At 35.7% G+C, this 27,972-nt stretch overlaps 1 protein-coding gene across 1 annotated transcript; it reads left to right on the top strand.

Annotated features, from left to right (window-relative positions):
- The first annotated feature begins 3,905 nt into the window (after positions 1-3,905).
- On the top strand, positions 3,906-15,768 carry LOC116126213 (chromatin assembly factor 1 subunit FAS2). The gene is made up of 12 exons (XM_031411919.1): positions 3,906-4,175; positions 11,027-11,138; positions 11,544-11,570; positions 11,693-11,765; positions 12,846-12,949; positions 13,028-13,236; positions 13,309-13,402; positions 14,306-14,378; positions 14,507-14,595; positions 14,693-14,831; positions 14,939-15,039; positions 15,139-15,768. The coding sequence occupies exons 1-12, from the start codon at positions 3,906-3,908 to the stop codon at positions 15,567-15,569; spliced, it is 1,722 nt and encodes a 573-aa protein (XP_031267779.1). The 3' UTR covers positions 15,570-15,768.
- Positions 15,769-27,972: the final 12,204 nt, after the last annotated feature.

Genomic DNA, 27,972 nt, shown 5'->3' with positions numbered 1-27,972 from the left:
TTCATTCTTTCTCTAATAAGCTTAACATCTTCAATCATTTTCTGGGTCATCTCTGGTCCAACTGCTTGAATCAAGGAGTCTTTTTCTCCAATATCATCCCAATACAAAGGGGATCTGCACCTTCTTCCATATAATGCTTCATATGGGGCCATCTGGATAGTGGATTGGTAGTTGTTGTTATAGGCAAATTCTATTAGTGGAAGTACATCACTCCATTTTGCCTTGTGATCCATACAACAAGCTCTCAGCATGTCTTCAATCACCTGGTTAGTCCTTTCAGTTTGAGGATAAGAAGCTATACTAAAGGCTAACTTTGTACCCAATGCTCTCTGCATTCCAACCTAAAAAGCTGATATGAACCTGGTATATCTGTCTGACACAATCGTCTTAGGTACTTTATGTAATCTCATAATCTCTCTGACATATAATTGCCCCAATCGAAATGCATCTATTTTATCCGTCATAGGTAGAAAATGAGCTATCTTGGTCAATCTATCAACCAACACCCAAATTGCATTATATCCTTGTTGAACTTTAGGAAGTCCCACAATGAAGTCCATTGAGATATCTTCCCATTTCCATTTAGGAATCTCTAAGGGTTGGAGTAATCCTGATGGTCTTTGATGCTCTGCCTTTACTTGTTGACATGTTAAACATCTGGCAACATAATCGGCAATATCGTTTTTCATACCTGACCACCAATAGCTTTTCTTCACATCTTGATACATCTTTACAATCCTAGGGTGAGCTGTATAAAGTGTATTGTGTGCCTCACTAAGGATTTTATTCCTTAGTTCTTCATCTTGAGGTACACATATTCTATCTCTAAACATCAGTGCCCCATTGACTGGCAGATTATCTTGCAGGTATCATCTTTAACCTGTTTCATCTTGATCTCCTCCACCAAAGTGGGTTTGATCTCCATTTGGGCCAATCCTCCGTTGATGACAATTTTAATTCCTTCTTGAAGGATCTCTTGCTGTAATTGTCCCCATATAGTAATCTGAGATAAAGAGACTTTTCTACTAAGGGCATCTGCTACTGCATTAGCTTTCCCTGGATGGTATTTGATGTCACAGTCGTAATCTGTCACCAATTCTAACCATCTCCTTTGTTTCATATTCAACTCTTTTTTAGTGAAGAAATACTTCAAACTCTTATGGTCAGTGTATATGTTGCATTTCACTCCATACAAGTAGTGTCGCCATATCTTTAAAGCAAAAGCCACTGCTGCTAATTCCAAGTCATGGGTAGGATATCTGCTCTTATAGTCTTTCAATTGTCTGGAGGCATAAGCAATGACTTTCCCTTGCTGCATCAACACTGCTCCTAAACCATTGTGGGAGGCATCAACGTAAATATCATAATCAATGCCGTCTTTTGGCAATGTAAGAATTGGAGCTGTAGTTAATCTTTTCTTCAACTCCTGAAAGCTTTGTTCGCATGCCTCAGTCTATTCAAATGGTACTTCTTTCTTGGTGAGAGTTGTAAGTGGTCTGGCTATCTTTGCAAAGCCTTCCATGAACTTCCTATAGTACCCTGCTAAGCCCAGAAAACTTCTAACCTCTTTCACTGTCTTTGGCCTCTGCCACTCGAGCACCGCCTCTACTTTACTAGCATCCACTGATACACCGTCTTTAGAGATCACATGACCCAAAAAGGTAACCCAATCCAACCAAAACTCACATTTTGAAAATTTGGCATACAGCTGTTTCTCTCTTACTCTTTGTAAAACAAATCTCAAGTGCTTGGCATGTTCTTCTAAAGTCTTGGAATAAACTAGGATATCATCAATAAACACCACTATGAACTTATCAAGGACATCATGAAAAACTATGTTCATCAAGTCCATAAAAATTACAGGTGAATTAGTTAATACGAATGGCATCATAACAAATTCATAATGCCCATACCTTGTTCGAAAAGCTGTTTTTGGTATATCTTCCTTAGCCACTCTAACCTGATGGTATCCTGACCTTAGATCAATTTTAGAAAATACTGAGGCACCTTTCAACTGGTCAAACAAATCATCTATCCTGGGCAAGGGGTACTTATTCTTTACCACTACTTTATTCAGTTCACGATAATCTATACACATCCTCATAGACCTATCATTCTTTTTCACAAATAGAATTGGAGCACCCCATGGGGAATGACTCGGCCTGATAAAGCCCTTGTCTAACACCCCATGGATCTTCATGGCTTCCAAGTGTAATCTTTTCTTTTCTTTTATGTAGTTAGTTTATTTTTCTAGGGATTTAATGTAATCTAATTGAAGGCTTGTGTTTTATTATATTCTATTTGTTTGATCTATTCAATCATGTTCTATATTCATTCATTGTGTTTAATTCAATCTTTAGTTGATATTAGGGCCTGATCAACCTTGATGTTAGTTAATTGATTATATGAGACAAGATTGGGTACGGAATGACAGATTTGTATTTGTGCACACGCCTTGACATGTATAGATTGGTTGTTGTCTTTAAGATCATCTCGTGTTTAATGGATTTTCATTATTTAGACTGGGCTATGCCATTAGCTAGTTTAAATGATAAAAATACTAGGTTAATCTCGAACGCCCTATAGTAATACCTTAAAAATGAAAGTTGCCTTGCCTATCTTGATTAGCTATGTGAATGGATTATTTGTGTCTATGCGAATTGGTTATATGTTTAGTGCTCTAGATCTTAATGGGTGTAGAAAGAGGGTTAATTCCGAATGCTTTACGGTAACACCCTAAGCTTATTGATATACATTAATACCCTGAAAAGACAAGAGCACGAACCCTAGAGTAGAATGGAGAGAACTTCAGTTTGATAATGAACATGTAGTTGGATAATTATGATGGAGTTAAAGACCTAGGTTTTTCTGTAGATAATTAGATTTAGAATCTTTAAATATTGTTTATGTATTTTCTTAATTTCATTTTAGTTATTTTCACAAGGCATAGGCATTAGGATTACTAGAGCACTTACAGTCATGATAGCGATTTGTGCACTTGTGAGGATAGTAAAATTCTATCTATCATCAGCATCGTCGGGCTCAACCTTCTTGATAGCATCTATATTCGCCGCCATAGAATCGACCTCTGACCAACTATGTCGGTTCCTATTCGACACCTCGGCTGCGACTATGTTAGATTTAGTTTTTTCCTCCGATCTCTTCGAGCCTTTCCAGGAGCTTTCATCGAAAAGCTCGGCAATGCTTTTGTCAATGGCGACCATGTTGAAACATTGTCTTCAGGTACCTGAAACACGAACTCAAGTGTTACGGGCTGTCTTAATCCAAAAAGCCGATCTACCTACACTTGCCTTCAATCCCAAGTGCTTGAGGTGCTTTTAAACAAACCACCCAGTGATGAACTCAAACAATGAGCAGAAACCCCAACGACACAGACAGAAAAACTCCGGCAACAAATTTTGGCTACCTTATGTAAGTCTTCTATCCTAAAAACCAAAGAAAAACTAAGCATGTCCATTCAAATTCAGACTCAACCCAACAAGCAAGCAATAACTACCACAATGGCGAAGTCAAAAGCAAGAATGGAAGAAAGCAGAGGGAAGTGGGGAGCTTACCTTGAATGAAAAGCCAAGAAATCGCCGAAAAATTATCGTGAAAAGCGAGGTTGAAGCAAAGAAGTTTTCAGGTTCATATTGAGAAGTGTTTGGGTTGCAAAAAAATATTTTGTAAAGATTGCAAAATCTAGGTTCGGGTTCCTTTTATAACAAGGAAATCCGAGCGCAAATGATCTTGGCCATCCATTCCTACCACGTGGCAATGATTGTAGCATACCATCGTTTTGAAAAGCAAAATGTCAACCTAACAACTTTATTTGGCATGATTGTCCGCATGCAGCTTCATTGAATGCATGGATGTGACATATAAAATGACATTTTTACCCTTAAATGTATCTTTCAAAAGAAGCCAGTGGCGCCAAATTCTTTCAACTTTTTGGTACCTCTTCGAATGAAGAATGTTCGCTGCAAAGTGACAGCTCATCCCAACACATCAGTTCGTCACTAGGAAGGTCACTGGGAGCAAGCTCATTGGCTGAAGCTCGGACATATTTGAATAAGCCCCTATTCACAAGTCAGTTTAGCATGGGAGCAACTCGCACATCGATAGCTCGTCAAGAAAAGCTTATAGTTTTTGCAGCTCGAAACAACCTCAAAAAGGTTGTGTGACCAGCTCGAGGTAACTACTGAGGCAGCGACCAAATTGAAGTGAGTTGCGGGTAGATTGAAGCGAGTTATGTCTAAGCTGAAGCGAGCTCATGGGCAGCTGTCTTTTAAGTCAAGGATAAGCCTTATCACCAATGATAAGCCTTATCCCAAAAAATCAAGGAGAAAATCTTGGCATAACTCCTACCAATTTCAGTTTAATTGTAACACCTACAATCGTGGGATTAACTCCCTAAAATCAGGCCCTTATCCCTAATTTTTCTCTTGTAAGCACTATTCATTACGCACTATATAAACCCCCTCAAACTCATTATAACGGGGTTAGCAAAATCAGAGAGAGAACTTATTTACTTTGTAAGGCAAAAACTAATAAAAGAACAATGGATGTAGGCTTGATTGAACAAGCCGAACCACTTTAAAAATTATCCTTATTTTGTTTACTGATGTATTTTATTGTCTTGTTGATTATTTATAATCATGCTCACATCCTACCCACTCCCATCCAGGTTGATTAAGTATCTCAAGTTGTTGCGAGTTTTCGTAACAACTCTTGTCAAGGTTGGACTACCCTAACATTGGAAATTTGTTTCTAGGCACCACGTGGGTGTTAGGGTTGGGTGCATTTCCTATAATGCTGATAAATACAACTTGTAACTTAGATTGTCAATGTTACCCTCATGAGCAGTACATCACCAACCCAATCAGAGTTTGTTTTTGGAGAAACTTGTTCACTATAAATCTATGCTAAAGTTATTTTATTTTATTTATTTTATTTTTTTAAGAAACTTGTTCACAGTAAATCTATGAAACAAACATTGAGCAAAAACTTTTTGAAATTTTATTAAAAAGAAGAAAAAAAGTTAACTGACTATTTTTAAAACGAAATTGATCATTTTTATTATTAGTAGAAAAAAAAAAAAAAAAAAAAAACAGAAAGACAGATTTAAAATTTTTGTAATATGTTAACTCAAAGATGACTAATCAAAAGTAACAAATCAGGAATAAGACAAATGAAAATTTAAACAAAAAATAAACTACATATATAATATTTAAAATTAATCACCATGGCTATTGGCTAATAAAAGCCAACAACTCATCTTTTTTGTTTTAGATTTCACCTCGTATAAAATTAACAGATAGTGTCTCATTCAAAAACTCCCCCCATAGGCTCCAACTACAGCACCTTTTCCCTTCCATGAGTTAAATATCATAACCACTCTTCAATCTTCATCAATGCGTAATCCATTCGCTCTTAAAATTGTTTCTCTTAAATCTAATCCCATTTCATAAAAATGGTAAACAATTTCACCCTTGTCTAAATAAGAAGTGGGGTCAATTAATAAAATAAATTGGGTTCTAAGATCATTTCCCTAATTCAAAATGTTATAAACGGCAGTGTGGTGGTGGATAAGCACATTGCATAGGCACAATAATTGGAGTTGAGCTATAGCTTAACGACTTAAGGGAAGGTCCAAAGCTCATTTAAGGCTTTAAATGAATCCAAACCAAGGGTACTCGAACTCAGCTCAAGTTTAATCGAGCCGAGTCGGCTCGAGTATGACTTGAATTAGGTATTGAGCTGAGTTCGAGTCTACCCTATCTTGACTCGATTCGACTCACGAGTCAATAGTGGCTCGTTTAGGGTTTTTTTGCAAAAAATACAAGTTTTAGGTCTGTCTTGTAATTTAACATGCAAAAGGTTAAAAAAATTGCAAATTAACCCTCAACCCAAATCGTATAAACGATTTCCTCAAAATCATAAACCCTGTTTTCACATTACTAATCATCAAGAAACCCCGACTTCCCCAAAAATGATTTCCCTAAAATCACACCCAACCACCCACAAACATAAGAACTACGCAATCGCTAACAATCGCAAACACAAACTACACCTCCCCCCCCCCCCCCCCCCTTCTTTGTCTTGGATTGTATAATTTGTTGTGTAATACATTGTTTATATTGATTTGGATGCAAATTTATCAAAAATTGGATCTGATTTGTGTAAAACAAGATCTGCAAGTTATATAAAAAATGGCTAAACGAGTTGTAATCGAGCCAATTCAAGCTCATATTAATCAAGTCATAATCGAGCTTTTCGAGTTGAGTCAAACGAGCTCGAGTCGAGTCACGAGTCAAATTTTCTTAACTCAGTTGACTTGTGACTCAACTCGAACTCATCTAATGCTTAACCGAGTCAGGCTCGTTTAGGGTGATACTCGGCTCGACTCAGCTTGTTTACACCCGTAATCCAGATAGCAGTATGCTATCAGCCTTGTGAGAATTACATAATGGGCCTTAGTCTATAACCATGCTTGTTAAAGGAAGGAATGAAAAATTTGATTCAAGGCCCATTAACGTTTCTCATTATTTATGCTAGACATTATGAAATGATTTGCATGCCAGGAATAATTCTGTTGACGCTTGATTTTGGACGCTAACGACTCGCACGTGAAAAGTGCTAAGTGAACTTAGGAATCACCCGTGATGGATCCATGAGATTTGAATATGGAGTTGAGATTATATATTTTGCAGAAAATATAAATGAAAGATTGGCAAGAGGGAGTTTTTATAGTCGTTTGGATGCAACAAGCAACTCCTACATCCACTGTTATTTTATTGATCTCTGACTATTTATATGATTTTGCCCGTAAGGCATACAAAGATGAAGAAATACAGTATTTTTACAGAGAAAAAAATGAAGCTCTAATCTCAGCCCAGCCTCCTCCTTCGGGAAGAGGAGTGCCTATTTATTCACATTTGCACTCAATGTAATGAGTATTTTGCAAGCTGCCTTGACACATGGAAGACTCTTGTCCATTCATCTCTTTGAAATGAGATAAAGTTGGTGAGAATATCTTTGGAGATATGGGCTTGGCAGCTGGTACAGAGAGACATTAATTGCGCTGACATAGGCTTGACTTTTGAGGTATAACAGAAGCCCCCTAGTTTTTGAAGTGCATAATTTGCACTTCGGAAACTAAAGTCTTTGATCTGACTGGCTGCAGTCTCGAACTAAAGAGCTCGAACTGAAATCTGGGAGGAGCTCGACCTGAAATCTGGTAGGAGTTTGACCTGAAATCTATTAGGAAAACGACCTGAAACCTGGGCAAAATGAGCTCAATCTGGGCTCGACCTGAGCACGACCTAGGCTCGACTTGAACGCACAATAAGCACGACCTGGGCTCGACTTGAACGCACAACGATCACGACTTGGGTCCGACCCGAGCACATAACGAGCACGATTCGGGCTCGACTTGGGCATGACTTGTGCTCTACCTAAACACACAACGAGCACAACCTGGGCTCAACCCGAGCACATAATGAGCACGACCTGGGCTCAACTTGGGCACGACCTGTGCTCAACCTGAACACACAACGAGCACGACCTGTGCTCGACCTGAACGAGCACAACCTGGGCTCGACCCGAGCACATAACGAGCACGACCTGGGCTCGACTTGGGCACGACCTGGGCTCGACCTGAACACACAACGAGCATGACCTGGACTCGACCCGAACACATAACGAGCATGACTTGGGCTCGACTTGGGCACGACCTGTGCTCAACCTGAACACACAACGAGCACGACCTGGGCTCGACCCGAGCATATAACGAGCACGACCTCGACCTAAGAGGTCAAAACGACCTCGACTTGAGAGGTCAAAACGAGCTTGACCTGAAAAGGTCATGACGAGCTCGACCTGAGAGATCATAACGAACTCTACCTAAGAGCACAAGAGATCAGCGATCTCAGCGTATGATCAGCGATCTGAACACGCGATTTGAAGCTAAAGATCAGCGATCTGAAGCCGAGGATCAAGATGACATGGGCGTGCGATCTGCGATCTGGCCATGCGATCGGAGAACTTTGAAGCATGCGATCTACGATCTGGCCACGCGATTGGAGAATTCTGATGCGCGATCGAAGAATTCTAACGCGTGCGATCTACGATCTGGCCACGCGATCGAAGAACTCTGACGCGTGCGATCTGGCCACGCAATTGGAGAATTCTAACGCAGGTTTGAGATCTAAGCACGCCATCAAGGAACTTCGATGTAGGTTTGAGAATCGGACCTGCATGGGCCACCAAACTGTTGACGCTTGATTTTGGATGCCAACGACTCGCACGTGAGAAGCGCCAAGCGGACTTAGGAATCACACGTGATGGATCCATGAGATTTGAATATGGAGCTGAGATTATATATTTTGCAGAAAATATAAATGAAAGATTGGCAAGAGGGAGTTTTTATAGTGGTTCGGATGCAACAAGCGACTCCTACATCCACTGTTATTTTATCGATCTCTGACTATTTATATGATTTTACCCGTAAGGCATACAAAGATGAAGAAATACAGTGTTTTTACAGAGAAAGAAATGAAGCTCTAATCTCAGCCCAGCCTCCTCCTTCGGGAAGAGGGGTGCCTATTTATTCACATTTGCATTCAATGTAATGAGTATTTTGCAAGCTGCCTTGATACATGGAAGGCTCTCGTCCATTCATCTCTTTGAAATGAGATAAAGTTTTTGAGAATATCTTTGAAGATATGGGCTTGACAGCTGGTACAGAGAGACATTAATTGCGCTGACATAGGCTTGACTTTTGAGGCATAACAAATTCTTTTAAGTAGTGTGGTTGACTATCCGAATCCTTTAGTACTGTACTTCGAATTAAATTAGATTAGACTCTTAAGATTTAATAGGATAGAGATATTCCCTTATTCAGTCATCCTTATCAATTCCTAGATTATCAAGGCTTTTCTTAAAGATGAATTTAGCTATAATATTGTATGACTTAACTTAAATATCCTTAAGTCCGATACTGTATTGAGTTTCATACAAAGGTTTGTTTTCTTAACTCTTTCCTTAGAGACCAACAGGCCCAAGCCGTTTTATAGAGTGTCTAATAAGGCTTATTAGAGACAACGTTTCGAATTACACCCACTAAAGAAGATCCTAACTGGATACCTAGTCTTAATAAGCAACAAAAGTTGTTTTCAAAATAATTTCTGAAATTATAAAAATCTCCAAAATATGACATGCAATGTGAATTCATATCTTTTCATGCATTTAGGCATAAAATTACATATTTTCAAGGCTTTATTTACTTAAAACCCAAAATTATGAAAATACCCCTATTTTGACAGTGTATTGACTTTTCAACACAAAATCGTTTTTATTGATTTTATGTTTTCTAAAATATTATAAAATTAGAAAATGTTCCAGTTTTAAATTTCGTAATTTTTTTTTTTGTTTATGTTTGATTATATAAGATTATTTCGTTTCTAGAAACTTACTATTTTAGCATTTTAAGTGTCCATTTTTTAATTTTAAGTTTTTTTGAAGGACGTTTAGAATCCCTTTTGGTCTTTCTAAAATTTATTTCTCAATTTTTTGAAGTTATAAATTCAATTTTTTATTTAATTTTAAATGACCAAAAAGCCATTTTAAAGTCCATATTTACCGAAAACCAGAATTTAATCAAATTATTCTACTTAAACTATTTTTATGAAAGCTATGATTTCATTAATTTATTTTAAATTTATCCCATTTTTTATTTACTTTAATTTTATAAAAAATGTTTTAGCTCTTCAAAAGTCTTTATTTTATCTTTTATTTATCTCATACAATATTTATATTGTTGATGCTGGATTTTGACACCAACGACTTCGCATGTGTAAAGTACTAAGAAAGTCTTAGAAATTACATGTGAATGATTATAAGAGTTCAGTGGGGTATTGTTCTCACAGTAGCATGCAAAGACGTAAAAGTAAATGAGACAGCAAAGGTTTTTATAATGGTTCAGCTACTTAAAGCGAATCCTACATTTACTGTTTTCTTTTATATTAGTGTGTTCCTAGTTATTAGCCAAGATTACAAGAGGTCATGAACTACGATCTGTTAGAGTAGATGCCCTAGAGCCAATCAATTATTATAGAATTGACTCTTTGTAATAATGTTCATTAATCAATAATAAAAGGCATTTTATTCTATATCGCGTAAATAATTATTATTGCAATATGTATTGATATATGTCCTTAGAATGGTAGAACCGTGATGAGGGTATCAAGTGTTTCAAATCTTGATAGTGAGAACCCTATGAGCACATATGGTAGCCATTCTAGAAACGTCCGTAGCCCCAGTATTATTCGAAGTAAGGGCACAGATAATACGATAAGGCTATCATAGTGTTGAACGACCCTGTCGAAAGGCAGTGACTGATCTCACTTGTCAAGGTTGTTTGGTGACAACCTGGTGCAACACATAGGTGCTTGTTGTAGGCAGATATACCGCAGCAAGTTCACTGGACTGACCCACCAGAGGATTCCATATGGATGGTAACCCCAGTGTCTATGGAACAAATCCTCTAACGAATGGTGGTGCATGTGATCCTTAGACTTGAGATCACCGGAGCGCCTTGTGCACCGATTGGTGCAGTTTGACACTAGCCTAACGTAGTTCTTTTCAGAGCTGTCAATACGGTGGTGATTTGCTGCATCAAGGAGTGTATCAAGGCTATGGTGGATTGACAGAGGATTCATCACTCCCGGGTAGGGAGAAGTTATCTCACGGCACAATTCNTCTGAAAGTTATGTTTCTGTTTTTGCTATTATACTAATTAGTCTATTTTGGTGTGTTGAATTGATGTTGTCATTTCTTAAGAAACCAAAATAAAGTTAATAAGTTAAAATTCCATTATTTATTTTCTTTTCTGTATCTCGATTTTTCATATTAGATGTGGAAGCAACTAGATAGAGATTAATCGGAATCAGGAGTCATGCTTTGACTTTTAAAGCTTTAATTCAGGCTGGAATAACTGTTACTGATTTCATAAATATACTTTCAGCTTTGGTTAATAAATTCAGGCGAAGAACAGAAGAACATCCCGACAGCTACTTATCAAAGTAGTCTTTCTTACCATGGTTCAGCTGTAAATATACTTCGCTTCTCTCCTTCTGGTAAGGACACGATTCATTTCTTGAGATTTTATATTATTTTGAAATCAATTCATGAAATGCATATTCGTATCTAGTATTAAAATCCTTCAGATATTTTTATCTAGTGACTAGTGTTGTTTTTGCTTCACATATATGCATATAGAGGTAGGTTTTTCTTCTCCTTGGACCCATTGTTGCATTAATTCATATAACTAATGTAAGTTTGAGTTGGTATAGTTCCACAAGCCTCTCCCACCATGTGTATTGTGGATTTAATCTTTCTATATCAAAGACTCTCAGTTATTTTTAAATTCTCATGACTAGGTTTTACAGAGGTTCTTTGATCTTAATATTTTACAAAAGCCTCTGAGATTTATGGTTTTCTTCTTTAAGATGGAACTAATACTATTATTTTATATCTTGCAGGACAACTATTGGCCTCTGGTGCTGATGGTATGATTTCAGTTACTTTCAGCTATTTGCTCTTGTACATATGATCCAAACCAGTTACACTGTTGTATAAGTAGGCAATTTTTGTGGGTTAGCTGTTCTTAAATTTAGTTTTCCATCTGCAGGAGGTGAGCTGATCATTTGGAAGTTACATGTAGTGGAAACTGGTCAAGCATGGAAAGTCCTCAGGACTTTATCGTAAGGCCTTTCATCTCTGTTTGTCATTAAGCTTTTTCCTGGTGTTGTGCATCCAAATTTATTTTTCTAAGAACTGGCAACATGCCAAGTTTGCCCTCATTTAGGTTTCTTTTGGAGTCTGTATTACGTTAATAACTGTTGGATTTGAAGCCCTATCCTGTAGTTCCATTCAGGGATGTTAACAGGGTGGGATGGAGATGTTCCTGCTCCTTGCTGGGGATACGCTTATCTAAATACTACTGCGAAGAGAACAAAGAAAAGGACCAGAAAATTACTGACACAGATAAGCTGTAATCTTATGGACAACTAAACAGTATATCATCCAAAAAAATGAAAAATAGAAAAAGAAAAAAGAGGTGGACAAAAAAAATGTTAGTTTGTGTTGAATAAAATCATTCAAAACCTTAGAAATAAAATTGAGAGAAGTTTATAGCAAAGGTTACAATGATCAACTCCCACAAAACAGAGCATTTTTCCATGGAGTAATTAGTCGGGGCAGAAGATAGAAATGGGAGGATGGTTAGTAGACTGACAGCTGTAAGAGGTGCTAGTTTCTGCTTATGAATGTATGTGGTTGAGATAAGTAAAGAATTTTTTATTTTCTATTTTTTAAATTTTGTTGGTTTTTATCAGGAATTAGTCCCCATCCTCTCCCCAAACTTGGTTGGGAGACCAGGACCTGGTCCTGTTCCAGTCCCCTTAAGTTATATATCATATCTGCCACTTAAAGGGGCAGCAACACCAATCGTTTAAGTAGGAAGAACCTATAGAATTTTACCATCTTTTAACTGCAAATGCTAATTAATGCGATATTGAAAATAAGTGCAACCATATAAATTCTTTTTGATATAGCAGAAACATTATAGCAGGGTATATTCAGGTCAATTGGTTCTGGATCAAAGTTGAATCCAATTTATCCAAGTATCCATGATTGTGTTGCAGGTTGAGTTTAAGTTTCCATTCATATATCAAAATTGCCATCATATTTGTATATGTTGTATTGATTTGAAGGGTTGGTTGAATATAGGCTGTAGCATGCATGATTTTTATAATGATACTGTTTTTGTACTTTTGTGATAGATTTCATCGCAAAGATGTTCTGGACCTTCAGTGGTCTAAGGATGGTGCTTTTCTTATCTCAGGATCTGTTGATAATTCTTGCATTATATGGGACCCTAGCAAAGGTAAGAAAGATGATACATAACATGTGGTTAAGACGCTCTACTTTTTTATGCTTGATGGTCCTTGTTCTTGATCTTCAGGTTCTGTCCTTCAGATATTGGATGCACATTTCCATTATGTTCAGGGTGTGGCCTGGGATCCATTGTCCATATATGTTGCCTCTCTTAGCTCAGATAGAACTTGTCGAATTTATGCCAATAAGCCTCAGAAGTCTAAAGGTGTTGAGAAGATGAATTATGTTTGTCAGCATGTCATTACCAAGGGAGGAAAGCAGTCAGTTGATTGTAAGGTTAGAGATCGTCTTTGTATGTTTGGATTATAAATGAAATGCAATAAACCTTATGTATGGCTTCGGATGCAGGCAAAAAGCCATCTCTTTCATGATGAAACATTGCCATCATTTTTCCGAAGATTAGCCTGGTCACCTGATGGATCATTTTTACTTGTGCCTGCAGGTATGGACCCTAAAAAATGTTATAATGAAATTAAATATATATAAATGTCATCAGATATATCTTTCTGATTGTTTTTGTAGCTAAGCTTGAGCAAAATCTCTGGCTGCATAAATCTAGAGGTCATACTGCACATCTATGCATCCCTGTTAACATATGCTATTAGGTTTGATGATGTGTCTTGAGAATGTTGGCATTTCTTAATAGAAGGTACAGACTTTGTCTTTTCAAATGTGTCAGTGTGTGTCAGGTCTTGTGAGCAGCTTTTGCTGTGGTTTTGATACTCACAGCTTCATTTAGTAGCACTGAATTAATCTCACTGTTGAAAGGCCATTATTCTTTCTTGTTAATCTAACTGTATTTTGTCCAAACAGCTAGGGCCATGAGAGTCATTAATATAAAAAATTGATGCTTTCTAGTGTATCGATAAATGTCTGAGCATATATCCTTTCTTGTATTGCGAAAATTCACTTTGCTTCTTTCTTTTATCTTAAAAACAAACAAGATAACAAAAATAAGGGACACGGTTTACCCTTTTTTTTTATTAGTATTAATCTTGCATATATGTGTTTATAAATGAGCAAAGAAGTGAAGTTTCATTATTTAGGTAGTGAACTTGCATCACCGGCTTACTTTTATACTGCGGCTGTGAAATATATAAGCAGCTTACTTTAATTTATGTAAACTCCAAATTTAACTGAAGTCCTGGCATGCTTATATATCAACTTCTCATCTTTTGGAATTTGTAATCTTTAATTTTCCAAGTCTCTGAAAGAAAATTGCTTTTTATCACATCTTATCCAAACTTTTCAACTTCCTGCATTGGTTGTATTAGCAGCAATACTTTCATGAAAGTTATAGTTATTCATAGTGATATTTCTGTAATTTCGAACTTGTCCGTTGCAGGTTCTTACAAATTTTCGCCTACATCTCAAACAGTGAATACAGCATATGTATTTTCCAGAAAGGATCTTTCAAGGTAATACACTTAAAATTGTATTCTTTCTATACAGAAATCTTCTTATCAGCTCCATTGTCTATCATCTTTCGAGAATATGAAATTGAGACTGATTGCTGTAATGGGTTATTTTTAATTTAATTCTACAGGCCTGCTCTACAGCTACCAGGTGCTAGCAAACCTGTTGTAGCAGTTCGTTTCTGTCCACTGGCTTTTAGCCTTAGAGGTTCAAACTCAGGTATTTTTATTATGATACATTTTACTGTTTTTGCACTTATCATAACTTGGCATTTTTTTTTTATGATAATCTTAGTGCCCTTTGTTGACTTATGTAGGCGGATTCTTTAAGCTCCCTTACCGCCTTGTCTTTGCCATAGCAACTTTAAATTCTTTGTACATATATGACACCGAGAGTGTTGCCCCCACAGCAATCTTGGCTGGTCTTCACTATGCTGCCATAACTGACATTTCATGGTACATTGTTTTAGTCGTTCTGCATTATGTTCCAATGTAATTCTATAAATTCTTTATGTCACTACTGTTAATAACTTTTTCTGCTGTTCTCAATCTTCTTCTTGAAGGTCTCCTAATGCTCGATATTTAGCTTTGTCCTCTCAAGATGGTTACTGTACTCTAGTAGAATTCGAAAATGACGAACTGGGATCGCCCATCTCCTTATCAGGTTTGCAGTCATCTCTTCATTTTCTTCTGTTTGTCTATTTATCTCCTTCCAGTCTTTGGCCTGTGTCTGAAAGGTTTTGTATCAATCCAATATTGGTAGGAAATAAGGTCACAGGTAATGAGAACAACATCCCTGATGTTCAGAAATCCAAGGACATGATGATCGACCTAACTAGAAAGGATGATCTAGTTGTAGTAGATAGCAGAGGAATGGAAGCAGATGGAAATGAAGCAGGTAGCAGGATGACAGAAATAGAACAGAAACAAGAGGAACCAAGTACAGTTGATGGTAGCGTTCGAAACCAAATGCACAGAAAGAAAACAGGAACAGAAACAAACGAAGGGAAAAAAACCACCACGAAGAACAACAGTTTCACCTCAGCCGATAGCACACCAATGGAAGCAGAGAGAAATGAAGTCAAAAACAAAAAGACAGAAACAGAAAGCGAAAAAGGGAAACAACAGGCAACTCCTGTTCAAAATAGGCCTGCAGCAAAGAGGCGCATCACTCCAATGGCGATTGATCCATGACAATCGCGGTGCTAACCTCTGTAAAGTTTTGGTTTAGTCAACAAGTTGATTTTTCAATTCTTTTTCCTTCTAATACAGAAGCAGAATGTATGATATAGGGATTTAGCCAATCTTCACTTGATATTGTTGGAAACATTGTCCTTACAGATGAGGAAATGAATTTATTTATTAGGTGACAAAAAAGTGAGAAATTACGTAATTTGAAGTATTGAGTCGGTCAGCCTAAAAGAGAAGTGTGATACAATATATTTCGTTAAATAATGTTATGAATATCAAGTCAGGATCAATTTTTTATTTTGATTCAGGGTTATTGCCACTTACACTCCCTCAAAAATTCTGAAACGACAATGACACCCGGAGTTAGAAATTGTCACTAACAACTCTTATCGTATATTTTTGGCCCGTCAACACCCACCGCCATACCCAAAAGGCCATTGCTATGACCTTGCAAGGCCATATTTGCCGCATCGAGCGAGGCTGGTATTGGGGTTGAATTTTTTCATTTTTTATTGTTTGAGGTTTGGAGTTGAATGGTTCTATTATTTTATGAAAAATGATATGTTTACCACAAAATCTCACAACGTTCTTTTACAATCCTAATGTGTCAACATATTAATACTATCACGCTAGTTTCCACCATACTCAAAACACTATGAGTTTTCACCACAGCCAAGACACTACGAAAAATAAATGGTCGTTCCTTCAGAAAGAATGATCATCCCTTATGAAGGAACGATCATTTCTTTATAAGGAACGATTGTCTCTAATGAAAGAACATTCATTCCTTCATAAGGAATTGTTGTTACTTAAAGAACAACCATGGTTGTTCCTCACCTTGTTTCTCTCCTATCAATTCCTTTCTTCAATTTTCTTCTTCTTCTTCTTCTTCTTGAAACAACCTTGTTCTGAAGGAACTGTTCCTTCTTTCTCTTGGAACAATGTTGTTCCTCTTCTTCTTCTTCTTCTTCTTCTTGGAACAATTTTGTTCATAAAGGAACAACGTTGTTCCTTACATAAGGAATGACGATTGCTTCATAAAAAACGGTTATTACTTCCGTGAGAAACAACAATTCCTTCATAAAGAACTACTGTTTTTTTGGTCTAGTCAAAATTATATTGTGTCTTGGGTGCGATAGAGCTAACGTGATAGTGTCAACTCAGTTACTATGTCGACGTTGTGAGAGAGGTTTGTAAGCATATGTTGTTGGCGTAAAATTACTCTTATTTTATTAGAAGTGATGGACGAGTTTCTATGGGGATTGAAAGTGTTTATGGTGGGGATTGATGGTGTTTTATGTGGTAGTGGTGGTGGAGGAGTTGGCTGCGGTGGGGATTGTTGGGTTTGGCTGGACGATGGCGGGGTGTTTGTACACTTGAATTGTGCGTGTTGTATGTGCTGGGTTTGGGTGGAGGTCAAGTGGGTAGGGTCACATGGGAACTTGAGGATATTAAGATTACTTTTCGTTGAAACTATCAAAAATATTCTATCCGTAGAGGATTTTTTCAGACCTTAAGGTTTAAATAAGGATGTAATAAAAACCCGAGCTGGGCTGGAGTGGCCTAGTCAGGCATATAATACACACGGGCCCAAGCCTAGAAAATAAGGCTTGAGGTGTACCTAAGCGGGGCTATGTATATTATTGAGATTTTATAAAATTACATGGAAACCCTCTAAAAATTACAAACAGCTCCCTAAAAACACTAGGGTGAGCACGGGTAGCGGGTAGAACCAGAACCGAGAGTAAGAACCAGAACCAGAACCGGAACCGGAACCTACCCAGAACCTGCACTGTGCGAGTAGGTTCCGGTTCCAATTTTTTGGAACCGCTACTGTGCGGTTCTTGCATGTGGAGGAACCGGAACCGAAACCGGAACCTGTAAAAAGGGTATCCTGTTTGGAACCTATAGGGGGTACCCGGTTTGGAACCTGTTTAGAACTTGTTTGGAACCTGTTTTGGAACCTGTTTAGAACCTGTTTGGAACCTGTTTTGAAACCTGTTTTGGAACCTATTTGAAACCTGCTTTGGAACCTGCTTTAGACCCTGTTTGGAACCTGTTTTGGAACCTGTTTGGAACCTGTTTTGGAACCTATTTGGAACCTGCTTTAGAACCTGTTTGGAACCTGTTTTTAGAACCTGTTTAGAACCTATTTTGGAACCTATTTTGGAACCTGGACTATAATAAAATATTTGTGAAATGTAAATAATGGGGGAGTTTCTATTATTTTACATATAAAAAAATTTAAAATAGAAAAAGTTAAATTTTTAGAATAACCTAATTAAATAAATATATGAATACAATTATATTTATTACATATAAATTACACCATATTAAAAGCTTTAATATATTATAATNTTATGTTATACATCACTTGATTATACAATATGTTATGTTCATAAATTTGTCATATTATATTTAATTAAGCTATTATATTATTAAATTTATCATTCTATATATCACTTAATTATATAATATGTTATGTTCATCAATTTATTATACTATATTTAACTAAACTAAACTATTATTAAATTTGTTATGCTATATATCACTTGATTATACAATATGTTATGTTTATCAATTTACTATACTATATTTATTATTTATTAATTGAAATGCTATCTTATAATATTTAATTATTAATTACATTTGAAAAAATATGAAGCTATTATGTTATTAGATTTACTATATTATATATCACTTGATTATACAATCTATTATGTTATTAAATTTGTCATGCTATGTATCATAATAATTTATTACTTCTTAATTAAAATGCTATATACTTATATATTTAATTATTGATGACATTTGGAAAAAAAAAAAAAAAAATCCAAACATATTATATATATAAGAAAAACAAAAGTATCATAATATTTTATTATTAATTACCATTAAAAAAAATTCATCCAAATTAAACCAAACATAATATAAAAATGAAAAAAAAAATATAAATTATAATAATGCATATCATATTTTTCGAACATAAACGAATGAACAATCGAACAAATTGTTTGCGAACAGATGGATCAGTCGAACGTGTAATGTTCGCGAACATAATCGAACGAACAACCCCTTTTCGAACTCGATCGAACATATTATCGAACGAATATCGAACTATTCGTGAACAATATCGAATAGTTATCGAACGAATATCGAGTTGTTCGCGAACTGTTTGGTTCGTTTGCAACCCTAATCACTCGGGAACTTGAGGATATTAAGATCATTTTTCGTTGAAACTATAAAAAATATTCTATCAATAGAGGATCTTTTCAGACCTTATGGTTTAAATAAGGATGTAATAATAACCCGAGCTGGGCTGGAGTGGCCTAGTCAGGCATATAATACACACGGGCCCAAGCCTAGAAAATAAGGCTCGAGGTGTACGTAAGCGGGGCTATGTATAATATTGAGATTTTATAAAATTACATAGGAACCCTCTAAAAATTACAAACAGTTCCCTAAAAAGTTTCAGAAAGTTCCTAATTCCTATCAACTAATGTCCATGTAGCTCCTTTTACAATGTAAATTACCAATAACTTATAAAATTACACATGCCCCCATCTATTAAGGAAAATATCGAAAACTTCACTATATTAACCAAACCTGGGCTTGAAGCCCGGGTAGGCCAGAAATCCGCGCTTGCGTAGAAAAACTGGGCCCGGCCCGGACCGATCCCGAGTTGACTAATTTAGATACTGCTCCTTAGTCCTTACCGCCCTCTCTTGACTCGACCGTTATAAAACTTTAAAAAACAAAATGTCACACAAAACGGTATATTACTTCTCATCTCTACTGAGAAGCTGTGCTTCTCTGTTAGCAATCTCTCAGGCAAAGCAAACCCACACTCAAATCATCGTTCATGGCTTCCTTCCCAACGTTTTCCTCCAAACGGATCTCCTGTTAGCTTACTCCAAATGCGGGTTTCTTCGGGACGCTCGCCAAGTGTTCGATAAAATGGCTAAAAGAAACATGCATTCATGGAACATTTTGATTGCTTCTTATGTTAGTAATTCGATGTATGGTGATGTTTTCCGTGTTTTTGGTATGTTTCTTGAGATGGGTTTTCGACCCGATTACTATACATTGCCTCCTGTGATTAAGTCTTGTGGAGGCGCTGGCGAAGTTTTTATGGGGAAGTTGCTTCATGGTTGGGTGATAAGACTTGGGTTTGAGGAATATGTGATTGTGGGTACATCTGTTCTGGATTTTTACGTTAAAATTGGGGATTTTGTTGATGCGAAGCAGGTTTTTTCGGGTATGTTTTGGAAGGACTCTGTTGTTTGGAATACGATGATTTCAGGGTTTGGGAGGGCTGGCCTGTATAGGGAGGCTTTGGAATGTGTTAGGAATATGAATGAGGAAGGAGTGAAGATGGATTCCATGGTGATTCCTAGTGTTTTGCATGCATGTGGAGGGGATGGGGACTTGATGAAAGGGAAGGAAATACATGGTCAAGTTGTTAAGAGCGTTCTTTTTGAGGGAGATATCGCAATTTGGAATTCATTGATTGATATGTATGCAAAGTGTGGATGTTTACAAGATGCTGAAACAGTTTTCAGGAATATGCACCATTTTAATTTGGTAACCTGGACAACAATGATATCTTGTTATGGGATCCATGGAAAAGGAGAGGATTCTTTGTTTCTTTTTAAGAAGATGAGAGATTGTGGATTTGAACCTAATTGCGTTACATTAACTGCAGTTTTGTCTAGTTGCAGCCACTCAGGTTTCATAGATCAGGGTCAGAGGATTTTCAACTCCATAAGCTCTGATTATGGGTTTGAACCTAGTGTGGAGCACTATGCTTGCATGGTGGACCTTTTGGGTCGATTTGGGTATCTTGAGGAAGCACTTGCATTGGTAAAGAATGTAAAGTTGGAGGTGACTGCAAGTGTCTGGGGTGCCCTGCTTGCAGGTTGTTTGATGCACAAAAATGTTGAGATTGGAGAAATTGCAGCTTATCATCTCTTTGACTTGGAACCTAGAAATCCTAGCAATTATATAGCCTTATGTTCTATTTATGATTCTCTTTGTATGTTGGACGGTGTCTCAAGAACTAGAATGATGATGAGGAAAATGGGTTTGACTAAAAGCCCTGGTTGCAGTTGGATAACCATTGCAGGGAAAACCCATATATTCTTCCAAGGGGATCATTCTCATCCCCTAACTCAGATGATATACAAAATATTAGATGAAATCATTAAGGAACCAATGTTGCCTGATGCTTGTAGACAGGGAAACATTCTTGATAACCAAAACAGGTAAATAATTTTCCCCAAAAAGCTACAATTAGATTTGGTGATGCTTGTACTATTCATGAGGGTCTGCAATTTGGGCAATAGTTTCCAGAGTTGAAGCATTACGCTACTGTACCTTTCTCATAGTCCAGGCAGAGCTGCATTTTGGAATGCAGGATGTGTGTCTACGCATATACCATGAAAAACCACTGGACCAGCTATAATATAAAGCAGTGAAACAGATTTACATCATCTATCAATTTGTTCCATGGTTAAAACTTTTACCTATGAATAATGCTATACATTGTAATTTGGTGTCCCAATTTTTAAATTTCAAGTGATGTGACACTGATTTATAATTGTCATATGGAGGAAGAAATAAGATGACAAATAATATGTAATAATTGATTAGTGTTACATCACTTGAGATTAAAACTTGAAATATAAACTTGGCATGCACAGCATTACTCTTTACCTATTTTTGTTGTATTATGAATGAAATGCAATAAACCTATGTATGGCTTCGGATGCAGGCAAAAAGCCATCTCTTTCATGATGAAACATTGCCATCATTTTTCCGAAGATTAGCCTGGTCACGATGGATCATTTTTACTTGTGCCTGCAGGTATGGACCCTAAAAATGTTATAATGAAATTAAATATATATAAAGGTCATCAGATATATCTCTCTGATTGTTTTGTAGCTAAGCTTGAGCAAAATCTCTGGCTGCATAAATCTAGAGGTCATCTGCACATCTATGCATCCCTGTTAACATATGCTATTAGGCTGATGATGTGTCTTGAGAATGTTGGCATTTCTTAATAGAAGGTACAGATTTGTCTTTTCAAATGTGTCAGTATGTGTCAGGTCTTGTGAACAGCTTTTGCTGTGGTTTTGATACTCACAACTTGATTTAGTAGCACTGAATTAATCTCACTGTTGAAAGGCCATTATTCTTCTCATAATCTAACTGTATTTTGTCCAAACAGCTAGGCCATGAGAGTCATTAATATAAAATTGATGCTTTCTAGTGTATCGATAAATGTCTGAGCATATTCCTTCTTGTATCGCGAAAATTCACTTTGCTTCTTTCTTTTATCTTAAAACAAACAAGATACAAAAATAAGGGACAGGGTTTACCCTTTTTTTAATTAGTATTAATCTTGCATATATGTGTTTTATAATGAGCAAAGAGTGAAGTTTCATTATTTAGGTAGTGAACTTGCATCACCCGCTTACTTTTATACTGCGGCTGTGAAATATATAAGCAGCTTACTTTAATTTAGTAAACTCCAAATTTAACTGAAGTCCTGCATGCTTATATATCAACTTCTCAACTTTTGGAATTTGTAATCTTTAATTTTCCAAGTCTCTTAAAGAAAATTGCTCTTTATCGCATCTTATCCAAACTTTTCAACTTCCTGCATTGGTTGTATTAGCAGCAATACTTTCATGAAAGTTAGTTATTCATAGCGTGTTTCTGTAATTTCGAACTTGTCCATTGCAGGTCTTACAAATTTTCACCTACATCTCAAACAGTGAATACAGCATATGTATTTTCCAGAAAGGATCTTTCAAGGTATACACTTAAAATTGTATTCTTTCTATACAGAAATCTTCTTAGCACTCCATTGTCTAATCTTTCGAGAATAGAAATTGAGACTGATTGCTGTAATGGGTTATTTTTATTAATTCTACAGCCTGCTCTACAGCTACCAGGTGCTAGCAAACCTGTTGTAGCAGTTCGTTTCTGTCCACTGGCTTTTAGCCTTAGAGGTTCAAACTCAGGTATTTTATTTGATACATTTTACTGTTTTTGCACTTATCATAACTTGCATTTTTTTATGATAATCTTAGTGCCCTTTGTTGACTTATGTAGCGGATCTTTAAGCTCCCTTACCGCCTTGTCTTGCCATAGCACCTTTAAATTCTTTGTACATATATGACACCGAGAGTGTTGCCCCCACAGCATCTTGGCGGGTCTCACTATGCTGCCATAACTGACATTCATGTACATTGTTTTAGTCGTCCTGCATTATGTTCCAATGTAATTCTATAAATCTTTATGTCACTACTGTTAATACTTTTTCTGCTGTTCTCAATCTCTGCTTAGGTCCTCCATGCTCGATATTAGCTTTGTCCTCTCAAGATGTTACTGTACTCTAGTAGAATTCGAAAATGACGACTGGGATCGCCCATCTCCTTATCAGGTTTGCAGTCATCTCTTCATTTCTTCTGTTTGTCTGTTTATCTCCTTCCGGTCTTTGGCCTCTGTCTGAAAGGTTCAATCAATATTGGTAGGAAATAAGGTCACAGGTAATGAGAACAACATCCCTGTGTTCAGAAATCCAAGACATGATGATCGACCCTAACTAGAAAGGATGATCTAGTTGTATAGATAGCAGAGGAATAAGCAGATGGAAATGAAGCAGGTCAGGATGACAGAATAGAACAGAAACAAGAGGAACCAAGTACAGTTCATGGTACGTTCCAAACCAAATGCACAGAAAAAACAGAACAGAAACAAACGAGGAAAAAACCACCCGAAAGAACAACAGTTTCACCTCAGCCGTAGCACACCATGAGAGCAGAGAGAAATGAAGTCAAAAACAAAAGACAGAAAGAAAGCAAAAAGGGAAACAACAGGCAACTCCTGTTCAAAATAGGCCTGCAGCAAAGAGGCGCATCACTCCAATGGCTATTGATCCATGACAATCGCCCTGCTAACCTCTGTAAAGTTTTGGTTTAGTCAAACAGTTGATTTTCAATTCTTTTTCCTTCTAATACAGAAGCAGAATGTATGATATAGGATTTAGCCAATCTTCACTAGATATGTGTGGAAACATTGTCCTTACAGATGAGGAATAATTTATTTATTAGGTGACAAAAAGTGAGAAATTACGTAATTTGAAGTATTGAGTTGTCGCCTAAAAGAGAAGTTGTATATAATAATTTCGTTAAATAATGTTATGATATCAAGTCAGTCAATTTTTTATTTTGATTCAGGGTTATTGCCACTACACTCCCTCAAAAATTCTGAAACGACAATAACACCCGGATTAGTCAGAAATTGTCAATAACAACTCTTATGCGTTATTTTTGGCCCTCTCAACACCCACACGGCCACACCCACCCATACCAAAAAGGCCATTGATAATATGACCTTGCAAGGCCATATTGTGCGCTCAAGCGAGCTGGTATTGGGGTTGAATTTTTCATTTTTTATGTTTGAGGTTTGGAGTTGAATGGTTCTATTATTTTATGAAAAATGATATGTTTACCACAAAATCTCACAACGTTCTTTTACAATCCTAATGTGCTTCAAATATTATCTATCACGCTAGTTTCCACATACTCAAACACTAGAGTTTTCACCACAGCCAAGACTACGAAAAAATAAATGGTCGTTCCTTCAGAAGAATGATCATCCCTTATGAAGGAACGATCATTTCTTTATGGAACGATTGTCTCTAATGAAAGAACATTCATTCCTTATAAGGAATTGTTGTTACTTAAAGAACAACCATGGTTGTTCCTCACCTTTTTTCTCTCCTATCAATTCCTTTCTTCAATTTCATTCTTCTTCTTTTTCTTCTTGGAACAACGTTCTTCTTCTTCTGGAACAATTTGTCATAAAGGAACAACGTTGTTCCTTACATAAGGAATGCGTTTTGCTTCATAAAAAATGGTAATTCTTCCGTAAAAACAACAATTCCTTCATCAGAACATTGTTTTTTTGGTCTAGTCAAAATTACATTGTGTCTTGGGTACTGGAATTGCCGTGACAGTGCCAACTCAACTATTATGTCGGGGTTGTGAGAATATGTTGTTGGCGTAAATACTCTTATTTTATTAGAAGTATGAATGATTTTCTATGGGGATTGAAAGTGTTTTGGTGGGGATTGATGTGTTTATGGGGTGTGAGTTGTTGGCTACGGTGGGGATGGTTGGGTTTGGCTGGATATGGCGGGGTGTTTGTGCACTTGAATTGTGCGTGTTGTATGTGTTGGGTTTGGGTGGAGGTCTGGTGGGTAGGGTCACCTAGGCCTGCAATCGAACCGAACACAAGCGAACAGCCCCGTTCGATAAGCTGTTCGTTTTCGTGTTCGAACTCGAATGAACACAAAACATGATGATTGTTTGTGTTCTTTCGTTAACAAAAGGTCAATTCATGTTCGTTTGACTAACTCGTAATACCTGTTCGATATTTGTTCGATAACTTGTAAATACTTGTTCGAATAACTCGTTCGAATGCCTGTTCGAATAAAAATATATTTATTATCATTTGGGCTTTGGATTTTTGTTTTAAAATTTGGGCTCGGCTGGTAAGGAAAATGTGAAATATTATATATAAATGTGTAATTGTGTATGTACAAATTATATCATACATATATTAATCATAATAAATATGTTAATGTGTATGAAATTACCAAAATTTAGATTACTATATTATTATCATATACATAAATATCATAAATATTTTAAATTGTTTACATATATATTTTGTATCAACACCTATAAATTTATGTGGAATAGGGGTCTATTATAATATATGATCAATACATATGTGATTATTTGTTATATATAATGTTTAATTTGTATATACAAATTATTATCATACTATATTAATTATAGGTTAAATATGTATGATTACCAAAATTATAAGTTATCATTATTATTATCATTACATAAATTTTTAAATATTTTAATGTTTACATTTATTTTTGTATCAACAGTCAACACCCATAATTCATAGTGGAATGAAAGTCTATTGTAATAAATAATTAATACATAGGTAATTAATTTGTTATATATATGTAATTGTATATACAAAATTATTATCATACATATATTATCATAGTTAAATAGTTATTAAATTATCAAAATTATATTATCATTCATGTCTACATAATATTTTTGATCACACTTATAATTCATAGTGATTATTTGTGTATCATATCATCTTTAATTCATATGAATATTTTGTATCACACTTATAAATTCTAGTGGTATGAGGTTTATTGTAATTAGATCATATAAATGTTAATTAATTAAGTGAAATTAAGCTATTTGTTATTAAATTTATTATGTTATACATCACTGATTATACAATATGTTTCATAAATTTGTCATATATATAATTAAGCTATATATTATAAATTTATCATTCATATATCACTTAATTATATAATATGTTATGTTCATCAATTTATTATACTAATTTAACTAAACTAAACTATATAAATTTGTTGCTATATATCACTTGTTATACAATATGTTTGTTATCAATTTACTATACTATATTATTATTATTAATTGAAATGCTATCTTTAATATTTAATTATTAATTACATTTGAAAAAATAAGCTATTATGTTATTAGATTTTACTATAATATATCACTTGATTATACAATCTATTATGTTATTAAATTTGTCATGCTAGTATCATAATAATTTATTACTTCTTAATTAAAAGGCTATATACTTATATTAATTATTGATGACTTGGAAAAAAAAAAAAAAAAAATCCAAACATTATATATATAAGAAAAACAAAAGTATCATAATTTTTATTATTAATTACCATTAAAAAAATTCACCAAATTAAACCAAACATAATATAAAAATGAAAAAAAATATAAATTATAATAATCCATATCATATTTTTCGAACATAACGAACATGAACAATCGAACAAATTGTTTGCGAACAGATGGATCAGTCGAACGTGTAATGTTCGCGAACATAATCGAACGAACACCCTTTTCGAACTCGATCGAACAATTATCGAACGAATATCGAACTATTCGTGAACAATATCGAATAGTTACGAACGAATATCGAGTTGTTCGAGACTGTTTGGTTCTTTTGCAACCCTAATCACTCGGGAACTTGAGGATATTAAGATCATCTGTTTTTGCTATTATACTAATTAGTCTATTTTGGTGTGTTGAACTGATGTTGTCATTTCTTAAGAAACCAAAATAACTTTAATAAGTTAAAATTCCATTATTTATTTTCTTTTCTGTATCTCGATTTTTCATATTAGATGTGGAAGCAACTAGATAGAGATTAATCGGAATCAGGAGTGATGCTTTGACTTTTAAAGCTTTAAGTCAGGCTGGAATAACTGTCACTGATTTCATAAATATACTTTCAGCTTTGGTTAATAAATTCAGGCGAAGAACAGAAGAACATCCCGACAGCTACTTATCAAAGTAGTCTTTCTTACCATGGTTCAGCTGTAAATATACTTCGCTTCTCTCCTTCTGGTAAGGACACGATTCATTTCTTGAGATTTTATATTATTTTGAAATCAATTCATGAAATGCATATTCGTATCTAGTATTAAAATCCTTCAGATATTTTTATCTAGTGACTAGTGTTGTTTTTGCTTCACATATATGCATATAGAGGTAGGTTTTTCTTCTCCTTGGACCCATTGTTGCATTAATTCATATAACTAATGTAAGTTTGAGTTGGTATAGTTCCACAAGCCTCTCCCACCATGTGTATTGTGGATTTAATCTTTCTATATCAAAGACTCTCAGTTATTTTTAAATTCTCATGACTAGGTTTTACAGAGGTTCTTTGATCTTAATATTTTACAAAAGCCTCTGAGATTTATGGTTTTCTTCTTTAAGATGGAACTAATACTATTATTTTATATCTTGCAGGACAACTATTGGCCTCTGGTGCTGATGGTATGATTTCAGTTACTTTCAGCTATTTGCTCTTGTACATATGATCCAAACCAGTTACACTGTTGTATAAGTAGGCAATTTTTGTGGGTTAGCTGTTCTTAAATTTAGTTTTCCATCTGCAGGAGGTGAGCTGATCATTTGGAAGTTACATGTAGTGGAAACTGGTCAAGCATGGAAAGTCCTCAGGACTTTATCGTAAGGCCTTTCATCTCTGTTTGTCATTAAGCTTTTTCCTGGTGTTGTGCATCCAAATTTATTTTTCTAAGAACTGGCAACATGCCAAGTTTGCCCTCATTTAGGTTTCTTTTGGAGTCTGTATTACGTTAATAACTGTTGGATTTGAAGCCCTATCCTGTAGTTCCATTCAGGGATGTTAACAGGGTGGGATGGAGATGTTCCTGCTCCTTGCTGGGGATACGCTTATCTAAATACTACTGCGAAGAGAACAAAGAAAAGGACCA

Source organism: Pistacia vera, unplaced genomic scaffold (genome assembly GCF_008641045.1).
Source record: "Pistacia vera cultivar Batoury unplaced genomic scaffold, PisVer_v2 Contig177, whole genome shotgun sequence".
NCBI classification, from domain to species: domain Eukaryota; kingdom Viridiplantae; phylum Streptophyta; class Magnoliopsida; order Sapindales; family Anacardiaceae; genus Pistacia; species Pistacia vera.
The sequence above is the reverse complement of the archived record's forward strand: the minus strand, read 5'-3'. Positions and strand labels throughout refer to the sequence as shown.

Excerpts from the sequence above, each read along its gene's own strand:
- LOC116126213 (XM_031411919.1), top strand. The coding sequence starts at position 3,906 with ATGTATCTTTCAAAAGAAGCCAGTGGCGCCAAATTCTTTCAACTTTTT. Across the intron at positions 11,139-11,543 it reads ACTTCGCTTCTCTCCTTCTG|GACAACTATTGGCCTCTGGT; the intron begins GTAAGGACACGA and ends TATATCTTGCAG. Across the intron at positions 13,237-13,308 it reads AGCAGTCAGTTGATTGTAAG|GCAAAAAGCCATCTCTTTCA; the intron begins GTTAGAGATCGT and ends CTTCGGATGCAG.